The 22019-nt window shown below is 34.1% G+C and overlaps 1 protein-coding gene across 2 annotated transcripts in view; it reads left to right on the top strand.

Moving 5' to 3' along the window:
- Window positions 1-22019, top strand: part of LOC126979393 (semaphorin-1A) — a 543171-nt gene that overhangs the window by 451937 nt on the left and 69215 nt on the right. For both annotated transcript variants that reach the window (XM_050828672.1, XM_050828671.1), the window contains exon 2: window positions 14664-14760. In XM_050828672.1, coding sequence (XP_050684629.1) covers window positions 14664-14760 — 97 coding nt within the window. The remainder of the gene's footprint in view (window positions 1-14663; window positions 14761-22019) is intronic.

The raw sequence follows: 22019 nt of genomic DNA, 5'->3' as shown, positions 1-22019 counted from the left end.
AACTAAGGCAGTCCCGCCGCTTATAACGTAGTATTTAAATCCACTTTGCTCTCGTCACGCAGTCACTAAGCTTACAACCCCAAGTCAAGAAATCACCGTTCGCGTAACGCTCTCGTCACTCAGTCGAGCGTGCGTAACGAACTTCAAAAAATCTAAATAAAAAAATATTAATAAAAAACAACTGACTTGAAAAACACTATTTTAAAACAATAGACATAATATGCACCAAAAAGTACAAAAATAATTGCGTATCTTTTTACACAATCTAATTAATTAATCTAATTCTTGTTACGATTCACGTGCCATCCAAGATAGGTTTGTAACTACATACATAGAATTAGAATTGAGAATTATCAAAATCGGTTCACCTAGGCGAAAGTTTTGTGGTAAAAAACCGACGAATTGAGAACCTCCTCCTTTTTTGAAGTCGGTATAAAATGGGTCTACCGCCAATCTCACTGTTACTCGCACCAGCTGCGCTCACGCTACGCCGCTAATGAATTCTCTCTAATTAGATTTTTTAATGTCCCCTCTGAGGTCGATTGTAATGCTCTACTTTGTTCCCAGCCTCATATTTTATTTATTGCCTTTGTTATACTTCTGCGGACCCGTTGATGTGCAGACGGGGAGAAACAAAACATATATTTTTATTGCGTTTCGTTTTTATTTTATTTTGATTTGAAATCCTTGAAAGGAATAAATATCAAATGTACAGCTCGAATACGAATCAGGCAAAACTTTATTACAATAAATAGTTACTGCTTGTGACTTGACATGTTATATTACTTTTTTATGGAATTTGGAGGACAAGTGGGCGTCTTTGACTTAAGTATATAGAGTATGGAGGGTAGAAGCAATGAAAATCATCTCTAAAGGGAGAAAAGTTAAAAAGTGTCCATTATGTAGTAAATATCAGTTCAAAAAGCTTCCACAATGGTGCTGGTGTAGGCACAGGGTATGGTATGAAGTATGATGAATGTAGGAATTGTAAACGAATTGAAGTATGCCGAGTTAAAAAATGTAATATTATTGTCGACTAAAGTAGTTAATTATTGAAAATTTCAACAATTTACGTTGTACAGAATAATGTAGTAAATATAACCTTTAATATTTATTATATCAATCACTAGTGTAGGCGCGCATTCGATAGGTACGGCCGCGACGGTGTCGGGGTGATCACCTGAGCTTCCGCCGCAGCCCATGCCGCATACTGAGTTATCTTCCGCTACTCGTCGAACTCTCGATAACCGCTTAGTTAGAAAAAAGCTACTGGAAACAGACTTTACTGAGTTATTAAATATTGAATGTCCAATTGAACTTTATAAAGCATTCTCTAATATATTCACTACTATATATAAGGAATGTTAAGGAACAAATTATCACCTTTAGTAATAATAAGAGAAATTGTAAAAGCTGGATTAATGATAATTTAAGGAGGATGATATTAGAACGAGATAAATTATTTAAGACAAGGTGTAATGATCCTAAATTATGTTAAAAATATTAATTTATACTAGATATAGAAATCGATGCAATAAAGCTATTGTCAAATGTAATAACGAACGTGACAAGCAAAGTATTTTGGATTGTAATAAAAACATCAAGAAAATATGGGACACAATTCATAGTTTATTAGGAAAAGAAAAACAATCATTGGATAATATAACATGGAAAACTTTGTAACATGGAAAAGCATGGCAATACAAAGACATTTGTGATAAATTTGCAAATAAATTTTCAGATGATGTTAAAAAATTTAAAATATATATGTGGCAATAAATGGTTAGAAAAAAGTTATTATGTAAAGAAAGCGGATGTGAGCATGAGATGGAAACTAGTTAGTAGCAGGGATGTTAAAGTTGTTATTAATAATATGCATAAAAACAAATCACCCGGCAGCGATCTCGTGCGTATGTCCGATTTAAAGTTAATGCTTCTGATATCCTGGTACTATATTCTTAGATTTTATAATTCGATCGTAAATATACGTGCTTGTATTTTGTGTACCTACGAAATTTATTCACAAATAAGTAAGCCTGAAGTGGTACGCGGCAGGGCACATAGTTCAATAGGGCAGAAAAGTCCTCGAATGGCGACCACGTACCGGAAGACGCAGTGTTGGATGCGAGCAGCGCAGGACCGATCGTCGTGGAGAACCTCATTCATCGGGTGCGGTAGCATGATGTCGCATGCCTCCTTCACCAAGGAGCCAGGGTGGAGGGTCACCTAGTCGAAGAAGCGTCGTGAAAGTCTTTGAAATATTGAAGGCCTACGTTCCCAACATACATCATCAGCCGGAAGATGTCTACTGCTGGGCAAAGGCCTCCCCCAAAGATTTCCACGACGCTTGGTCCTGCGCTGCCCTCATCCAACGTATTCCAACAATCTTGACTAGATCGTCGATCCATCTTGTGGGGGGCCTACCAACACTGCGTCTTCCGGTACGTGGTCGCCATACTTTAGCAGAATCACAAATTTTCGATTGGTACATTAGTTGGACGGAGTTATTGAAAAACGTTCCAAGCCGAATTCGTGTTTAAAGCTTAATAAATATTAGTTTATTCCATACATGTGGGTTGGGCTACTAAGACACAATGTCATTATGATTTCAAGAAATCTTTTGATACTTTAGAAATGGAAACGCTCCTAAATGGATTGGATGAGTGTGGTGTGCGACAGCTACTGAACAACTGGTTCCGTGACTTTCTCACATCTCGTACATATCGTGTGAAGGTAGGCCATTCGCTCAGTGAAGGTACAGTATGGTGTACCTCAGGGTTCGGGGTGTGGGCCAGTATGCTATCTCATGTACGTTAATAGCCTATGTGATGCACTACGCCACTGTTCAGCATACATGTTCGCGGATGACCTATGTACTCTTCGTGCCGGCACCGACCTCGCTGAGACGTGTCGCTTGGTTCAACAGGATATTGACTCCGTAATCAAATGATCACACGACAATGGTATTATGTTAAATGCGGATAAAATAAAACTTCTAGTTATTGGCTCGCCTTATCTTCGTTCTTCAGGTTCACCGCCTCCCTTGTATGCACACAGTTTTAACTACTTTCATAATAATTTAAGTAATTGCCTATGTAATCCTATAGAAAAAGTTAATTTTGTAACATACTTAGGTGTTAAAGTAGATACTTATTTCTCCTGGTTCCACCATGTTGATCTTATTTGTAGCAAATTAAGAATTCTTCTAGGAAAATTTTACCACCTTAGTTTAAGAATACCCATTAGTACCCTAAAGTGCTTATACTTTTCTTTGGTGGAATCCATAATTGATTATGCGCTTGATAGCTATGGGTTTACTTTTAAAACATATATCGATAGACTCGAAGCACTTCAAATGCGATTTTTAAAATTTCTCGTCACCAAAAAGGTTAAAAATAATTGTAAAAATGATTATAGAAAATTATTTAAAATATGTAAAGTATTGCCAGTAAGCTTAAAACATAAGTACTTATTAACCATTAACAATCATGGCAATCAATATTAATAACCCAATTATGCATAACCACGATACTCGGTTGATGTCCGCTGGTAAGTTCGAGGTTCCTAAAATCAATAACTACTACGGAGACAGAACTTTAAAAAAACGTCTACCTTATCTATTAAACAGCTTGCCTGAGGACATCCGACTAGAAACCAGTAAAAGAAAATTTAAAACTAAACTTAAGAAATATTTATTGTCAACACTGCCTAAAATTAAAATAAGATTTCTTATGATATTTTTATCAATATTTGTTAATTACACTTGTATAAATGATCTAATAAGCATTAATGTATTACAAGAGACTTGACCCTGCAGACAAACTGTCCAAACAGTTTTGCGGGATTATGTTAGCTTTTAAGATTCTTTCTGTAAATGATTAATAGTATAAATAAATAAAAATAGGGAAACGTGCACCTAGAGTGATTAGTATGACATTCGATAAAAGTAATACGTATAATCGTAGTTTTCTTCTTTTATCTTTTTATGAAATGAAATGAAATGAAATTTGCAAGAAATATTGTACTTAAAATGTTAACATGATATTATTGATAATCCAATATGTTTCATCAATTGACATGAAAATATGTTATAAAATTGGGTAGATACCAACACATTACTGTTATACTGAAACATGTTGGATTTCACAATGCTAACATTAATATTTATAAAATTAAAATTATGACAATAAGGGACGAGACGAGCAGGACGTTCAGCATACAATGCAGTGCTGCCCAGGATTCTTGAAAAAACAAAAAATCTGAGCAGTACAATTGCGCTCGTCACCGTCGTCTTGAGACATAAGATGTTAACTCACATTTGCTCAGTAATTTCACTAGCTACGGCGCCCTTCACACCGAAACACAGTAATACTTATGTAACTGATATTATATATGTATGATAGAAATAAAATATCTTAAGCAGTATAAGTAGCTTTCAATCCTTATTCGAATCAAATCAAAACCTTTGGATTGTTAATACTTGAATATTAACACTGTGAAATTAATATCAGAGAAATATCTAGTGTTGTTTCATTTAATAAAGTGTGCAACTGAACACTGTGTTTGTTCTACCTAATTAGTAATAGGTATGTTATGCAGGGGCGTGAATTGGTTTTTTAGCAAGGTAGGCACTGTGGATCTAACTAGTCATAGTCGTAGTAGCGGAATAAGCAAACATTGCTTACCGTAGGTATAAACCCCCTTATTCATAATAGTCTGCTAACTTAAAGCATTGCTAATTCTCACTCTGTCTTCTTCTATTGACCTAAGTCAGAATGAGAAAAAACACTCCTAAGCAGCTGTTTAAGGTTAGCGTACCATTATGAATAAGGGGGTTAGTATCTAACGTAAGGAAACATTTTATGAGTGGGTGTTCAATAGAAGTCTGGTAAAATAATAATGGAACCAAATTAAAATAACTTAACTTTAACACTAGTGCTTTTTTTAGTGATTAGGTAATGATATTTATTTTGGTCTACAATGAGGTAGGCACTCCCTAATTGCTATATGAAATGCACGCCCCTGATATAATGTAAGAGTCAGGAAACACAATCAAACAATATAAAACTATGTTGGTTATAAACCACACATTTCTGATAATTTCGGAAGCCATAAAACTATCAACTAGCAACGCCTTGACCCAGATACACGAAGCCTTCCCGAGATATTACACTGGCATTTTATAAGAACGACTATCTTTATTACAATGTTGTTTGTTAAACAAATGTTTTAATATTACTTACATTGATTTAAAATCTTTCTAAAGGAAAATCTTTTTCTTTTATCTTACATTGAATTGTTCTAAGGCACTACGTATAAAGCTATATTTAAAGTAAGAAAAGTATTATAAAAGTAATTTCCTCTCTTTGAAATAAACTTTAACTAACCAGATATTTATTTTATTAATAATCATTAATCTTATTGTAATAATAATGTATAGTAAAGATTACTGTATTTTAGTTTTCAGCCTGCTTAAAATATTATGTTATATATCATTGTATGTACTTAACATAACAATAACCGATACTCATAATAATACAAAAGTCAGGTTGAATTTTCGCAAATCATATAATTTTCTGCGTATACTACAGATCCAAGAAAATCCCGACCTTATGGTTCATAGAATAATAGAGCGTGACATACCTAGGTATAATGTAAACAACCTTTTTATTCTTTATTTTTTGTTGTTTATTACTAGGTACACTATTTCACTTATTTATTGGGTAACTGATCGACAAAGTGAACATTCACTGCGATACCTAATAACAAGTGATACAACTACTAGTGAGTTATATGTTGTCAGGATTAGTCTGTTACAAGTTATTGATGCCTAGTAGGGTGTATATTATTACTGACATCTGTGACATGTAATAAATTATTTGCGTAACTATATTGGTGTTTCCCAACCCTGTAGTAATGTCCAACCAGTATGTAATGTACAAGTATGTGTCATTCTGCAAGTATATAAAAATTTATCAAACGACATCTAAACCACAGCGCGAGTTTGTCTCGTAATGGGCTACGCTGAAAACTAGCGCTGTAGCATTTGCTACAGCATACGGTGAGCGGTGTCCATTTTTGCATCATCCTTGATTATATCATTATTTTCACAAATATTATTTTACTTTAAGAGATATTGTTATATTTTACTTTGAGGTGTATAATAAAACTTTGTAAATTAATTTGTGTGATGTGAATTAAAAATATGTCTATGTCTACAACTGAACATTGCAATTTTATATATAAGGACGAGACTCGAACAAAATTCGAATTGCAGTGTTGGGCATAGTTTTAGGACATACTAACGGGCTTATTTTGATAAGTTTTTTATGAAAGAGGAGGACAAACGAGCGTGAAATTATCACCGCCCCTAACATTACAACACCACATTGCATCACTCTTACAACACCAGGGGAATCACAGTCGTATCGTCCCTGAAACACCGCATAAGGAAGATCATTCCACCGCTTGGTTGTAAGTGGAAGAAAGTTCCTTGAAAACCTACTGTGGTGGAACTCCACACATCCAGATAAACAGCTCATAGAAACACTGCCCGTGATAAATGCGGTAGAAGCACTGACCTGTATAAATACCACTGGACAGGCTGTCCATTTGTTTAACAGCGAATTTTTTGTGCCTACTTGAAGCGTCACTCGCGAGCATCCAGAGAACTAATTTTGACGTATAATGCAAATGACTGCGATGGAACGTACAATACACTGAAGTATTTTAGCATTTTAAATAAATTTCGTTCGTATTGCGTGCTATTTATACTTCAAGATTCAACGTTATATAGTACACAATTTTTTTTTTGTAAATAGTTTCCCATTATCTATCGATGTTTGCTGAGGTTGTTATCACTGGTTTTAGTACCGCAGACTCTCGCCACATTGCCAACAGCGCCAAAATGGCGAATATTAAACAGGCACAAAAGCACTTTGACAGCCGCCAGTCCAGTGGTATATACTAGAGGTCAGAGTGTAGAAGACACACAATGAAGTGACGTCTCTATACAACGTCAAATGATGTAGCCGTTCACAGAGTACCTAGGCGTCTAATGTGCCCCCTTGTGTGCCTAATTTTCATAGAAACGGTATTGGATTCAAGACCATTTGCGACTGTTATAAGTCATCTACGCTGGCATTGTGCAAATTAGTTAAACTTGCAAATAACCGTTGAATTTCTTCTTTATTTATTTATTTAGGCTTACCAACTACATAAATAATTTAACATGTACGAATAAGATAAACATTTATATAAACGTTAATATTTATATATCTAAATTAAAAGTATGGACAACTTACTAAACTAAATACTAACTGTAAAAAAATTTATGTATTACTATTCTATATTTTATTTTTACCACAAGGACACCTGAAACATATCAGTATTACGATCTAATTTAAATATTTTAATATGGTTTACACGCGGTAAGTGTAAGCCTAATATTGGGGAATAAGTACCTATTCGATAATTAAATTCTGGTATACATATGGCAAAATTTTGGAGAACGTCTGGATGGTTAACTCGTGTTTTGGTAGGTGTGCATGTCGTGTGCTTACATTGGTACGTGGCGGGGTAAACTCCAGAATGAAAGATAACTGCTTAAATTTGGATAGGAATTGAAAAAGTATATTTTCAATACGTGGATAGTTTTGACTCATCGAGGTTTGGCCTATATTACTGTAGCAATAGATTGGTAATACAAGAACGCACATAATAATGAAAACAATCATGAAATATACAATCATATTATATAGAAGGACACACAAGTTGGCACTGCTGTAGTGCCAACTAACTTACGGGAATCAAATTAACCAAATATCTAAATATTATAGGCTATTATATTTATGTTTAATCATAGTGATAATTATATAAAATAATATTTCTAACACAGTAATGAGTAATAGTAGTTATATAAATGTAATAATTAATTATGGTATTATGGTAGTTCATGACGTTGGTAACGCTTGTTAACATATCAACTGGACGTAGTTCCTGAAAAACGTTCCATGCCAAGAACATAACATTTTAAGGAATTCGTGTTTAAAGTTTAACAAATGTTAGTGTTTTCCTGTACATGTGGGTTGGGCTACTAAGTCATGTTTTCATTTAAAGAGTGACAGTAGGGCTGCACTTTTTGTCAGTCCGTTAATATGAATCACGTGAGCAGTTTTGTGCTCTTAACTCAATTTCAACATGATAATAATAATATTGCTGACACATATTATGTATTGTTTATTTCTGCTCATACAGAAACCCGCCCAGATATTTATAGATTGTAAGCGAACGTTTCCCAGTCGTATTTTGTGAGAACGTTCTTGGATTATCTAGTATTTTATCAATTCCACTTTTCTTTGACGCATAGAAATCACTAGCGATTTCGACTCAAGACGATTGAGTTTTTATGAATACCCTTTCACGCACTGGTGAGCTTTTTGTTGGCATGATATTACACTTCTAATGATTCTTCTTCAGCATATAATATGCTACTTTTTCTTGCTGTAACTTGATATAGAATAAAACTTTTACGCGTGAAATAATTTTGTAGGTTGGATTTTTAAAATAATCTTGGATTTGAAGTTCATTTATAATAATCTTGGATCATTTATACGTTTAGATAGCTGTGAAAACGTCGAAATAAATTAAAGTTGACTGTTAACTTCTATTTTGAGTAATGCACGCACACTAACACAAATTGACATATAAATCGCGAGGGTTAGACATAGCTTGCCACGCACACTAATGTATTATTCCTGGCCTGTTTTTATTGGTTGTCTAACAGCAAGATGCTCTACCTACACGTATAAATTATCTAAAAAATAATTTAACATACAAAAAAAACTATTTCTCGAGGTGAGAGGTGAGAAAGAGGTGATTGGAAGAAGTGAAGCAACCGCCCACGTACAGGACGTCCATGCTGGACAAAGGTCTCCTCCAAAGATCTCCACGACGATCGGTCCTGGCTGCCCTCATCCAATATATTCCAATATACGTGGTCGCCATTCGTGGACTTTCTGCCCCACCATCCATCTGTCCGTTGAACTATGTTCCCTGCCCTTTGCCACTTCAGTTTCGCAACAATTCTTAAGGTATACTCTAAGCTTATTCGTAGTATAAGAAGATGCAGAGAGAACCCACATCTCTACGCAATGCCAAGGCCACGCCTACCAGTGGGAGGCTCCTTTGCTCAGGATGCTGGCAAGATTATGGGTACCACAACGACGCCTATTTCTGCTGTGACGCAGGAATGTGTAAGCAGTGTGTATCGATCTGAAGGGCGCCGTAGCTAGAGAAATTACTGGGCAAATGTGACTTAACATTATGTCTCAAGGTGAAGGGCGCAATTGTAGTGTTGCTTAGAATTTTTGGGGTTTTTCAATAATCCTTAGCGGCACTGCATGGTAATGGGCAAGGCGTATCAATTATCAATACCTCCTCCCTTATTTTCATTTAAAAAAATTACTTGATCGTCGTTGATTCAAGCCGCTCCTGGTTGTATGTTGTCAAATGGAAGAAGCTGGTATTGGGGAACGTCCCGAGAGGCGAGAACAGTACTCCATGTGAAGCTGACTTTGCGCGTTAAATAGTTGCAGGTGGTGGTTAAAAGTGAAATACTGTCTCGCCTCACTGATTACACCAAGCTTTTAAGAGGACAATTTGGTCTTCTCTTCCAAGTGACCATGGAACTGAACATTGCTCGATATATTGATGCCAAGTATGAACTGATCACGAGTCGAGAGGATTAGACAAACTTACAGTGACAATTTTAGTAAAGATCATTTAAGCATGGACTAACCATACAAAATTTTCATTTGAAATTGAAATGAAATTTTTAATTTGTTATACATATCTAAACCAGACCCCTAGATGGCCCTAATCAACGAATAGCAACCAAGTTTGTATATCCCAAAATGACGGGAGTCAAATGCATGTATTAATTACACCATGAAACCTGATAGTTAACTTTTGTCTGTTAATCAAACATAATTTGTATGATATTAAACCTCAGTTTAACAACAATTAAAAGTTGTTTCTAATACAATTAAAACTTTGGCAGACCTTAATTGTGTTAACATTTCAGAATTATATTTACTTGGAATGCGCGTTGATTTCATAAATTATCTTCGTCATGTTAAACTTTTGATGTGGTTTTTTAAATTTTTTAAATGAAATACTATTTCAATGATACGTTTTGTGACCTTTGCAGAATTGCGTTTATTTTATTATTTACATTATACGCGAATTACGCTTTAAAAAGCGTTTTATTTAAATCAATGTCTAATGTTCGAGTTAATAAAAAAATACGTTTTATTTTTAACTTTACAATGCCAGATATTAAAATTATTATAACAGATATTCAATATAACGATTAAAAGGTGTCTATCTAAGATTGATTGCAGTTGATAGTGTTAAAATTTAAAATTGAATTTAAGATGATTGATTGATTGATACTAATTTAATAATTAATTATTAGTTGCTTTGCATTCTTAACTTAAGGTATTAATGGGCTATCTGCCGTAACTTAACGTCTAGTTGGTCAAATATTACACACGACTTTTTTAGTAAAAAGTCATGTACCTAGTACCTAGTGGTAACAAGTAGAAGTGGGTTTCACCACGATGTTTATTGAATATATAAATGAATTCGGTAAACAAATTGGTACGTACAAAATGAAAATGTAACTCATTGTTACCATTTGAAAAATATTATTAATGTCATTGATCATAATATTCAATGTTACTTTTTATTATAATATTAAAATTATCTGCTCTCTCTGGTATCTTTTTGGCCGCCTTATCACTTATTAACTGACAGTTAATCTTGAATAATAATGCACATAAATTAATTTGCTAAAAACTATCATAACCATAATGTTAACACCAGGAACAGACATAAATTTAAATAAAATAACTTATAATGCCTACTACTCAGCTAACGGCCATTCTCAATATTCAGTCTATCTCCGGTTCCCCGGTATCCCGTTCGTCTCATCTTTTTTATTACAATAAGGCACGAGACGAGCAGGGCGTTCAGCTGATGGTAATTGATACGCCATACCATTACAATGTTGTGCCGCTCAGGATTCTTGAAAATTCCAAAAATTCTGATCTGTACCACAATTGCGCTCGTCACCTTGGGACATAAGATGTTAAGTCTCATTTGCCCAGTAATTTCACTAGCTACGGCGTCCGACATAAGAAACATATTAAGATTTATAGTGATGACATGGGAAGAAATATGGGGTTGATTTTGCATAAAATTAGTAACGGGCAGTTAGTATCAAATATTTGCATGCCAGGGGCAAGTTACTATCAAATTATAAAAAGAATTCTTAGTGATACTCACTGCTCTAATACTTCTATTATTGTTATGATTGGGAGAAGAGGGAATTTAAATAAAAATGTTCTACAAAAATTATACAATGAGTTAAATAGTTTAAAAATAGAAAATCTTATAATATTCACACTGCCATTCATACAGGATTTGCCACAGGAAAACAAAACAAGAGACAATTTGAATAATATGTTAACCCTATTGTCTCATTCAAATTATGTGACATATAATGGTAATTTATTATGTAGTAACATACACATAATTGATATCAATAATATAATTAATCATAAATGTACAATGTTGACATTTGATAGGTTACACCTATCTAATTTTTATAAAAGACAGATAGCTAATTCGCTATCTTTTTATTTATTTTATAACTCAGCCAATTATTTGGCAACCCGGTCCCCTGCTTCTATTGAGCAGGTTAGTAAGTCGATTAGCACTGCTTCTATTGAGCAGTGTAATAGCTTGTTAGACTCTGCTCCTATTGAGCAAAGTAATTATTTAATAAACACTGCTTCTATTGAGCAGTCTTATAGTTTAGTTTCTGGTTTGGAATATGTTCCAAATTATTTAAATTAGTCAATAAGACAATAGGGGACTCCTCTAGCAATAAAAATACACAATGTACAAGTAATAGTAAACATAATAATTGTAAAGTTATAAGCCTGATGCACCAAAATATGCAAGGATTGTTAGGTAAAGAACTGGAACTGGAGTTACTAATGAACCATGAAAATATTGATATCTTATGTCTTACTGAACACTGGCTTAGAAAATATGAGCTCATTTTTAACTCCAGTGGTCATCGGGTGGCAAGTGTGTTTAGCAGAGAAAAGGCAACACGTGGCGGCTCTCTTATACTTATAAGTAAATCATTTAAATTCAAAGACAAGCTGGAGTATGAGCAGACAACGATTGTATGAACTATATAGTGAGAGATCATTATGTAATCATGATATATCTTTCGGTGTTTATGTGAAAAAATATTCAAAATTATTTAAGAAAGTATGTACTATTGCTAAGTCAATGCATATTAGAGAAATAATTAAAAATGCTTCAAATAAAATAAAAATGACTTGGAAAGTTATTAACTGGGTATCTGGAAGAGCGAAAGACTGCAAGTTTGAATATAATCTAATAATAAACAATACAAAAATCCACTCTGAGCAGGAAGTAGCTTCTGCTTTTGAGAATTTTTTTTCTGACATTCCAGATTCCATCTCAAGCACCCTTGTCTCCTCCACCAGTATTGCCGAGTCACTTCTTTTGGAAAATGTTAAGGAATGTAAACAAAATTTCAAATTCAGTGTTGTTAGCCCAGCAGAAATAATTAAAACTTTCAGATCCTTACAAATGAAAAAGCTGCTGATATATGGGGCATATCTGTAAAAATAATAAGTTCTGTTATTGACGTCATAGCACCATATCTAGCACTAGTTTTTAATAACTGTATTGAACATGGCGTGTTTCCTGACCTTCTGAAGTATAGTAAAATTACACCAATATTTAAATCGGGACTCACTTCTGACCCGAATAACTATCGCCCTGTTTCGGTGTTGCTGACCCTTAGTAAAATTTTTGAAAAAATTATTTTAAGCCAAATGCTTACTCACTTTAACACTTATAAGTTACTTCATATAAAGCAATTTGGCTTTACTAGGGGACGCTCGACTACGGATGCAGGTGTTGAACTTATCAGGAATATTTTTGAGGCCTGGGAGGAATCACAGAATGCACTTGGTATCTTCTGTGATTTATCTAAGGCTTTTGATTGTGTTCAGCATTCAACGCTGGTCAGGAAGCTATGCCACTATGGTATAAGAGGATCTGCACTCGATCTTCTGATCTCATATTTAAATAATAGGATTCAGAGGGTCGAGGTGAATGGCAGGAGATCTCCTGGGACTCCTCTCGGTATGGGGGTACCACAGGGGTCTATTCTTGGACCCTTCCTCTTCCTAATTTATATAAATGATCTACCTAACCTTGTAGAAAAAAAACACAAGGTGGTATTGTTTGCGGATGACACTTCACTTATATTCAAAGTGAAACGAAGCCAAGTTTTGTATGACGAAGTAAACAATGCTCTATCTGACATCGTGTACTGGTTAAGCGCCAATAACTTATTGTTAAATAATCATAAAACCAAATATATTAAATTCACCGCGCCAAATGTCAAAAATGTAGATGCGAATATTTTATTAAATGGAGAGGTGGTAAAACCAGTGGAATCTGCTATATTTCTTGGCATTACTCTTGATTCCAAATTGCAGTGGGATTCCACATTGAAGGATTGGCGAATAGGCTTAGTTCTGCAGCATATGCGGTTACGAAAATTAGACGGTTAACTGACATAGATACGGCGAGATTAGTATACTTTAGTTATTTTCATAGTATTATGTCCTATGGTATATTGTTATGGGGCAGTGCGGCCGATGTTAATACTATCTTTGTGCTGCAGAAGAGGGCTATTCGCGCGATTTATAACCTAGGTCCTAAAGAATCATTAAGAGAAAAATTTAAAGAAATAAACATTTTGACTGTTGCTTCTCAATACATTTTCGATAATGTTTTGTATGTTCATAAGCATATTGTGGAATTTTCTAGAAACTGTGACATTCATAATGTTAACACGAGGAACAAACATAAACTTGTTATGCCTACTACTCGGTTGGGTCGAGTTAGTAAGTCTTTTGTTGGGCGATGTATATGCTTCTACAATATGATCCCAGAAAATGTACAAAACAAATGTGTTACGAAATTTAAAAGAATTGTTAAAAAACGTTTGTGTGGGAAAGGTTATTATAGCATAAACGATTTTCTTAAGGACACCACGGACTGGGAATAAAGCGAACACCCTCAGGCTCTTTAATTATAAATGTTTATTGTACGATATTACATTGTAATCCATATTTTATATTAAAAAAAAAGCCCGCTGAGTTTCTTGCGCCCATTCTTCTCAGGTCTGAGGCAGTCTCTTTTGAATGGGTGATAGATTTTGACGTTCAATAAGTGATTTTAAATCCTATGTTGAATAAAAATATTTGAATTTGAATTTGAATTTGAATTTGAATTTGAATTTGAATTTGAATTTGAATTCAGACCGAAACACAGTAATGCTTACACATTATGGTATGTTGTGGTACCCATAATGTAGCTGGTATCCTGTGGAAAGGAGCCTCCCACTGGTAAAGGCCTATCTCAGGTCTGAGGCATACTATTTCGAATGTGTAGTAGTTTTTGACTTTCAATAGGTAATATTCTATCCTATTTTGAATTAAAATATTTGAATTTGAATACCGTGTATCTTTCTGTTCCAGGAGTGGATGACACACACAAGTTTCTCGGCAATGAAACTCACACAGACTACTTCAGGTTGTTGCTGCGAGATGGAAACTTCATGCTCATTGGCGGGAGGTCAGTAGAATTCATTTACTACAAGTCTAAGCCATACCTATACCAATAGTAGGTTTAGTTTGCCATAGCAATATTTCTCGAAATAAGATTCAAACGATATGTTGGAAACGGAAGCGAAAACGGGAACCGGAACTGGAATAGGACCTGAGATAATATTCAATTCCAAACTTGCTTATTATTTAAAAAAAAAACCCTTTATCTACGGGGACGAATTTGCAGCCATCAGCGTGTTTAATATAAAAGAAGAGAGATATTCAAGTATGCAAAGCAGAAAGTATGAAAGTGATTCGATTAAAACTTAGTATTCCTGTCCCAATACACCGCAGACTCTGGTTATATGTGACACCTCTACTGTATGTACTCCGAATATGTAATCTCAAACAGATATGAATCAAATTGCTCAGTTCTATTTCAATATCTTTAGTCATATAGATTGGGTAATTGCATTCGTAATTTATAAGTAAAAAAATAATTTAGATATATTGTCAAAATCGACGTGTTTTTGAAGTGAAACCTTCTTTAGCGGCGTTGAGCACTTTCTTTGGGATGGGTATAATAATAATAATATTGACACGCTTTTTAAATTATCTTGCCCCAAGATAAGCATATTTAGCCTGTATTATGGGTTACAAGACAATGATATATTTAATACATTATACTTACTTAAACATACATAAATTCATATAAACATACATAAATACATTTAAACATCCATGACTCGGAAACAAACATCCATATTCATCATATAAATGCTTGCGTCGTATAAAATATAAAATCTCTATAATCTATTCTATAAAACTCGCATCAGTACAAGAAAATTCGTAAGACAGTCGTAATTATAGTTCGGCTATTTCAATTTATTGATGACACGGTCATTGGACCTGTGGTTGAAGTATTGTGATTGTGAAGCCGAAATCTGTTTTTATAGTTTATTATGGATGATTGTTGATTTTTTCGTAGAGATAAAATTTTTACTGTAAAATAATTGTTAGAATTCTGAAGTGTTAAATTTTTATATAAAATAAATTGTTATTTTTGTGTACGATAGCGCAATAAATGAATATTATATTTAGCCAAATAAATGCTAGTACTTTTATACTGATAAATAAAGCAATTCGTACGAAATTATTCTCAAACCCTTACAAAATATTCAAAAATACACAACGTTAATGTTCAAGTTTTCACTTCTGCCGGTACTCCCGGAGTGCCACCCGTATTTTTTTTATAAGAGTACAAACAAGCATATTATTTGTATACCTGATCGTATATTACTATAATATAGTTAATTATTATATTTACGATAATATCGTTAGCGATAGAATAATTCAATAAGCAGATCCTTTCGTTGCCTCAATTTGAATTTAATTAGATCCATGTCACATTATTCATTTAAACTTTTGACTTGCCTTTTTTAATCAAGATATCTTCTTCATCTACTTAGATATAATTTCCTCAAGGGTATAAACACTCATCTGTTTGTCGCTAAAATAAAATCAGCATTATCTTGTATTGTCTCAAAACGGAATGGTGTTGATTAAAATCATGGGCATAAAAAAGGCATTTATTTTATTTTCTCAAAATTGATTCCTTTAGAATTCTTTTTGATGTCATTTCTAATAACTACTAGATACTAATACCGCTTCGGAAACAAGTGGCGCTCTGAGAGCGAAGAACCGGCGCAAGAAACTCTCCCAGCATTCTTTTTTTGCGCTCTTTTCAATAAAAATATACAATATTGTACAATCATTTCTATCGCTATAAAATAATCACAATCTAGTCCCAGGCTGTCCGATCATTTAAATATTCATTGCTTTGGAGTAATAGGATTTACGACAGAGCCATTTTTTTTATAAAACATTTAAATTTATTTATAGATAATGCCTGAACAGTGGCTGGGACTTTATTATAGAAGTGTATCATTTACCCTTAAAGCTATTATGTATCTTATGAAGCCTACTAGAATTTGTTACAAGCAATCCCTTATTTCTAGTGCTATAATAATGAAAATCACTATTAAGAGCAATAAATGCGATGATGGCAAAAAAGGCGATACTGATTATATTATTATTAATAGGCGCGAAGAAAGTTATTCCAAATTTAAATAGATGTTAAGAATTTAAAGTTATTAATGAAGATCCCATAAAATTATTATTATTACCGCCTGGACCGTACTGAGTACGACGCCGGACCAATTGGTGCGAGGACCCACGCCCACCGGACCGTCCGATGGTCCAGTCGTACCAATTCCGACCATGTGCTTAGACTATGGTAGATGTTCAGAGACTCACCTAACTCTGGAACGAGAGTAATTTGTCTATATTCACAAAGTGATTTTATGTATTATTACGTTTAAAGTACTCGGGTAAATTTTACTGCTACTGATCGCGCTCTCTTAGTCCATTTGAGCCAACTTAACCCGAACATGCTTTACACCACCACCCGTGGGAGGCTCCTTTGCACAGGAAGCCGGCTAGATTATGGGTACCACAACGGTGCATATTTCTGCCGTGAAGCAGTAATGTGTAAACATTACTGTGTTTCGGTCTGAAGGGCGCCGTAGCTAGTGTAATTACTGGTCAATTGAGATTTAACATCTTATGTCTCAAGGTGACAATTGTGGTGCTGCTCAGAATTTTTGGGTTTTTCAAGAATCCTGAGCGGCACGGCATTGTAATGAGCAAGACGTATCAATTACCATCAGCTCAACGTCCTGCTCGTCTCGTCCCTTATTTTCATAAAAAAAAACATATCCATGAGATATAGAGAGCGCGCTTAAATATACTGAGCTTTGAAAAATTTCAAAAAGCATATCTATAAAAATGTTAATCTACAATCGTTGAATAGCTCGGGCGTTTTGCGATTTAAAAAGAGGCAAATGTCAAACTCAACAACTTAAAGTCAAGACGAAACCTCAAATATCTGCAAGATAAAGTAACACATTCAAATGAAGTGCTCTATTTGTTTTTCAAACTGCACTCCAGTCCGAAGTAAAGTTTGGGAACCCTTAACCACACCGTCTGAAACGTTAAGAACGTACTGTATCATTACTCCACCCACTCTAACACCTAGATTCAGAGATATGTCTCTCTCTTTTGCATTTATAAAGATTTTTGGCTTGGGGAGGCGAGGAACACCCTTCGCCCGCCAGCCTGCCCAGAACATATTATTGCGTGTTGGGGTTGCTTTATCGATAGATTTTTATCGACCACACGTTACTTGGAAGTAATGTTAGTTTTCTAGAAGACATTAAGCATATATCATCCATCACATGAAAGTAATTACGATAATACCCTTTTCGGTTTTTTTAATGAAAGCGATCTGTTAATTTGTTTTAATGCTTCTAGACTATAAAGTGACAAAACTGACATACTATATATATACATATATACTGACAACACACATTATCTGTTAATATTAAATACAAATATATTTCAATATATGAAGGAGTGCTAAAGCGTTTCATAAATTCAACAATTTAATACCAACAGAATTTCACATATTATATTTACTAATATAAGATACGTTGGAAAGAATATTCCGAAATTCATCGTTTTCAAAGCAAAGCCGTAATCTTTTAATTACGCGCTGACATTCCCTAGAATGCGGAAAACTGTTAAGTGGTTATAAATAAAATATTACTAAATTATCATACGTTCCATAAAAGAATCTACTGTAATTTATTATGACAGATAAAACATCGATACAATAAATGTATCTATATCGACACTAGATCTGGTTTACTAAAGCCGCCACAGATATATTTCTTTGTTCATGTAAATGATGCTCAAAGTGCATTTCAAATTCAAATAACGTCATATTTGCATTGTTTGTTTGCAACTCAAGATCTCTCTAATTGCTACCTCTGCATGTTACCTGCTACGACCGCCCTCAATTTTAAATATTTATGTTGAAATGCATCAAAAAATTGGTATTTGCGCAAATAAAACACGAGGCAAAATTTGCAAATTCGTGTTTTAATAAAGTTTGAGTGTGATTTGATGTCTACAATCCACTAACGGCCGTTTTCAATAACGTATCTCTAGTTACGGATATATTGTTATCATCGTTTAATGACAAGATCTTATCTATCCATAGTTATGTCCAATATAGTTATAGTCCAATGCTTTATTACTTACTAATTTGTCGATAGGTTATTGAAATGTAAGAAAGCGTCTACCTCTAGTAAGTTAAACTAAGGATAGATATAAGATAGGTTATTGAAAACGGCCGTAGATGTACATCTTACAAACTTATAATTATGTTAACAAACCGAACCATGGTCGTTAGTCCAGAAAGCGTCTAAATACGTTATGTGTGGTCAATTGTAGGTATATTTTCTGCATCTTGTTATGCATTTCGCAAGATAGTGATAAAACATACTTGATCACGGATTGCAGATTGAAACACCTTCTAGAAGTTCAGTAACCTTGGGTCACTCACATCGTTCTCCGCCGATTAGTATGTGACAAGATGAACTATCTCATCTACCTGTAACGGAGGTGTTTGACAGTGTTTTAATGTTAAGTAACACCCTAGCCTATTAAATCATTAATTTCCGCCACCCGAGACTAACTTATTTTCATCAAGACATTCACAAATAGAGGCCTAAACGTACAGTCCGCACTTGATTCTAATAATACGTGTGTTAATTGTATTATGTTCTACTACATACCAAAAATTACAGTATGATTTACAGCGAATTTCATCATTGTTATTAAGGTTGAAAGATTGATAATTTGTGTAGGGCTCGCCGCTAAAAAGTGCAACCCGGGAGGCAGAAGTGAAAACTTGAACATTAACGTTGTACATTTTTGAATATTTTGGAATGGTTAGGGAATAATTTCGCACGAATAGCTTTATCACTATAAAAGTACGAGCATTTATGTGGTTAAATACACTATTCATTTATTGTGCTATCGTACACATAAATGACAATTTAACACTTCAGAACTATTACAATTATTTTAAATTAACAAGTTTATCTCTCAATTTCAACGACTGTTTCACAGTCTTCATTACCAGCATCATCATCGCCATTCTTGGTTTAAGAAAAAAAATAACAAATAAAATAAACAAAATAATAAGTAACAAAGAAATACAAGTATAACTATCGCCTTAGCTTCTTGATGACAAAGCTTAAAAACCAAATAATTAAACTGTAAAAATATTTCAACGTTTAAAATTCGATCCCTCGACCTCGCTGTGTTTCGGCTTCGCAATCACAATGATTCAACCACTGGTCGATTGACCGAATAATCATTAAGTTGAAATAGCCTAACTATAATTAGTTAGAAGCATAAATCTTTAGGCCATAATTTCGACGACTGTCTTACGAATTTTCGATGAACATTTTATACTCATCCCAAGAAAAGTGCTCAACGCCGCTAAAGAAGTTCTCACTTCAAAAACTTGACCAAATATGATAAAAACTCAACGAAATGATATTGTTATTTGCCAGAAAGACTCGACAATGAAGAAGGCAAAAATGAAAATAAACCAAAGGTAATCTCGTAACAAACAGTCCTGCTGAATCAAAAAACAAAGTTATTTTATCTGTAGTACTCCAATTATTACTACTACGATACAATGAGTATGAAAAACGGCAAAAAGATCGCGAATCGAGTTCAAATTATATAAAATCAGGTGCCGTAATACACAACAAACTACCAAGAGCATGTTTGTAAAAGGGAATGTAGGTCAAAGCTCGAGCGAGTACTGTTCCATTTTTTTCTAACTTTTTGCCGACTAGATTGTAAATCTTGTTGCCATACAAATACAGATTCAACTCTAGAATTTTATTTTATAATTTCATAATTTACGTTGCGGATTGTCTCATTGTTGCGCGATTACGAACTCGGCTTTTGATAATGGCAAGCGGAAAATCATTGGGTTTTTTTGCCTCCGCGTAATGCGAGTATTATGAAGAGCGTATTGATTTCATTCCTTTATTGTTGATTTATTTAGCTATGTGTATATACTTTATATTAACTTTATACTTTTATCATTATTACTGCCTATTGCCTGCGTATAATATATTCGAGCTATACAGTTGATTTGAGAAACCTCTCGGTTGAATATCAGGGGCGTGCATTAGTTTCCTAGCAAGGTAGGCACTGTGTATCTAACTAGTCGTAGTTGAGCTTTGGAATAAGTAAAGATTGCTTACCGTAGGTATCTAGTATCTAGCGTAAGGAAAAATTTTATGAGTGGGTGTTCAATAGAAGTTTGGTTATAAAATAACGGAACCAAATTAAACTAAATCATCTTTAACACTAATGCTATATTTTATAACGAAGTAGGCACTGCCTTATTGCCTATAGGATATGCACACCCCTATTGAATTTCGCTATATATAATACTTTTAAAACAAAATAAACAGAACTTTTATAATAAAAATCAATATTTAAGTGTTGTCTAGTGCAAGATAGCCTATATCACTATTTGTTATGAATCATCCACTAAAACATCCGACTGGTAAATAGATATTCTTAGTCGGATAGGGATCCTAAGCGGCTTTGATGGTAATGGATTCCTACAAATTATATATTTTATTCGTTTTGATACAATATATTATTAGATGAGCGTAAAATAAATAATAGGAGATAGCACACAGCCTTGGCGAACTCCAAAGTTCAGCAACTTAGAGTCTGAGCAGTAATTGTCGATTAGGACATGTAAGGCTGTGCCCAGAGAGATGAATTGTGGTCCATTTACAAACACTCTCGGAAAGTGCATATAATAGAAATTATTAAAGAAGTGCCGTGTGTCGTACTCAATCAAAGGCCTTCGCTATATCGAAACTAACTGCTAAACCTTCTCTCCTTTGTTTACAAGTTATATGTTGTAACACCTTCTTAATTTAAATAACATAGAACATAATTAGGGAGAAATAAATAACATCCCAGCATATATTTTCAGAAAGTTCTAAATTCTTGTGAAGCTACTGAAAAAGCTAAAGCATGCAAATACAGGGGTCTAGGCTCTGAATATGATTTTGTCCAAATTGGTATTGAGACCCTTGGTCCGTGGGGTCCTAGCGCCATATGGCTTTTTAAGGAAATAGCAATAAGTTTAGTCGACATCACAGGAGAGAAGAGCTGACAGCTACCTCGGACAAAATATTAGTGTAGCTATTCAAAGGGGGAACGCTGCCAGTATCTTCGAAATCTTGCCTAAAGGGACTCCTTTTAATAATATATTTTAGTTGATAATAACTATAAATTATATTTTTTAAGGTTTTGAGTTTTAGGTTCATCGTT

This window comes from Leptidea sinapis, chromosome 3 (genome assembly GCF_905404315.1).
Source record: "Leptidea sinapis chromosome 3, ilLepSina1.1, whole genome shotgun sequence".
NCBI classification, from domain to species: domain Eukaryota; kingdom Metazoa; phylum Arthropoda; class Insecta; order Lepidoptera; family Pieridae; genus Leptidea; species Leptidea sinapis.
This window is presented reverse-complemented; position numbering and strand designations above follow the sequence as displayed.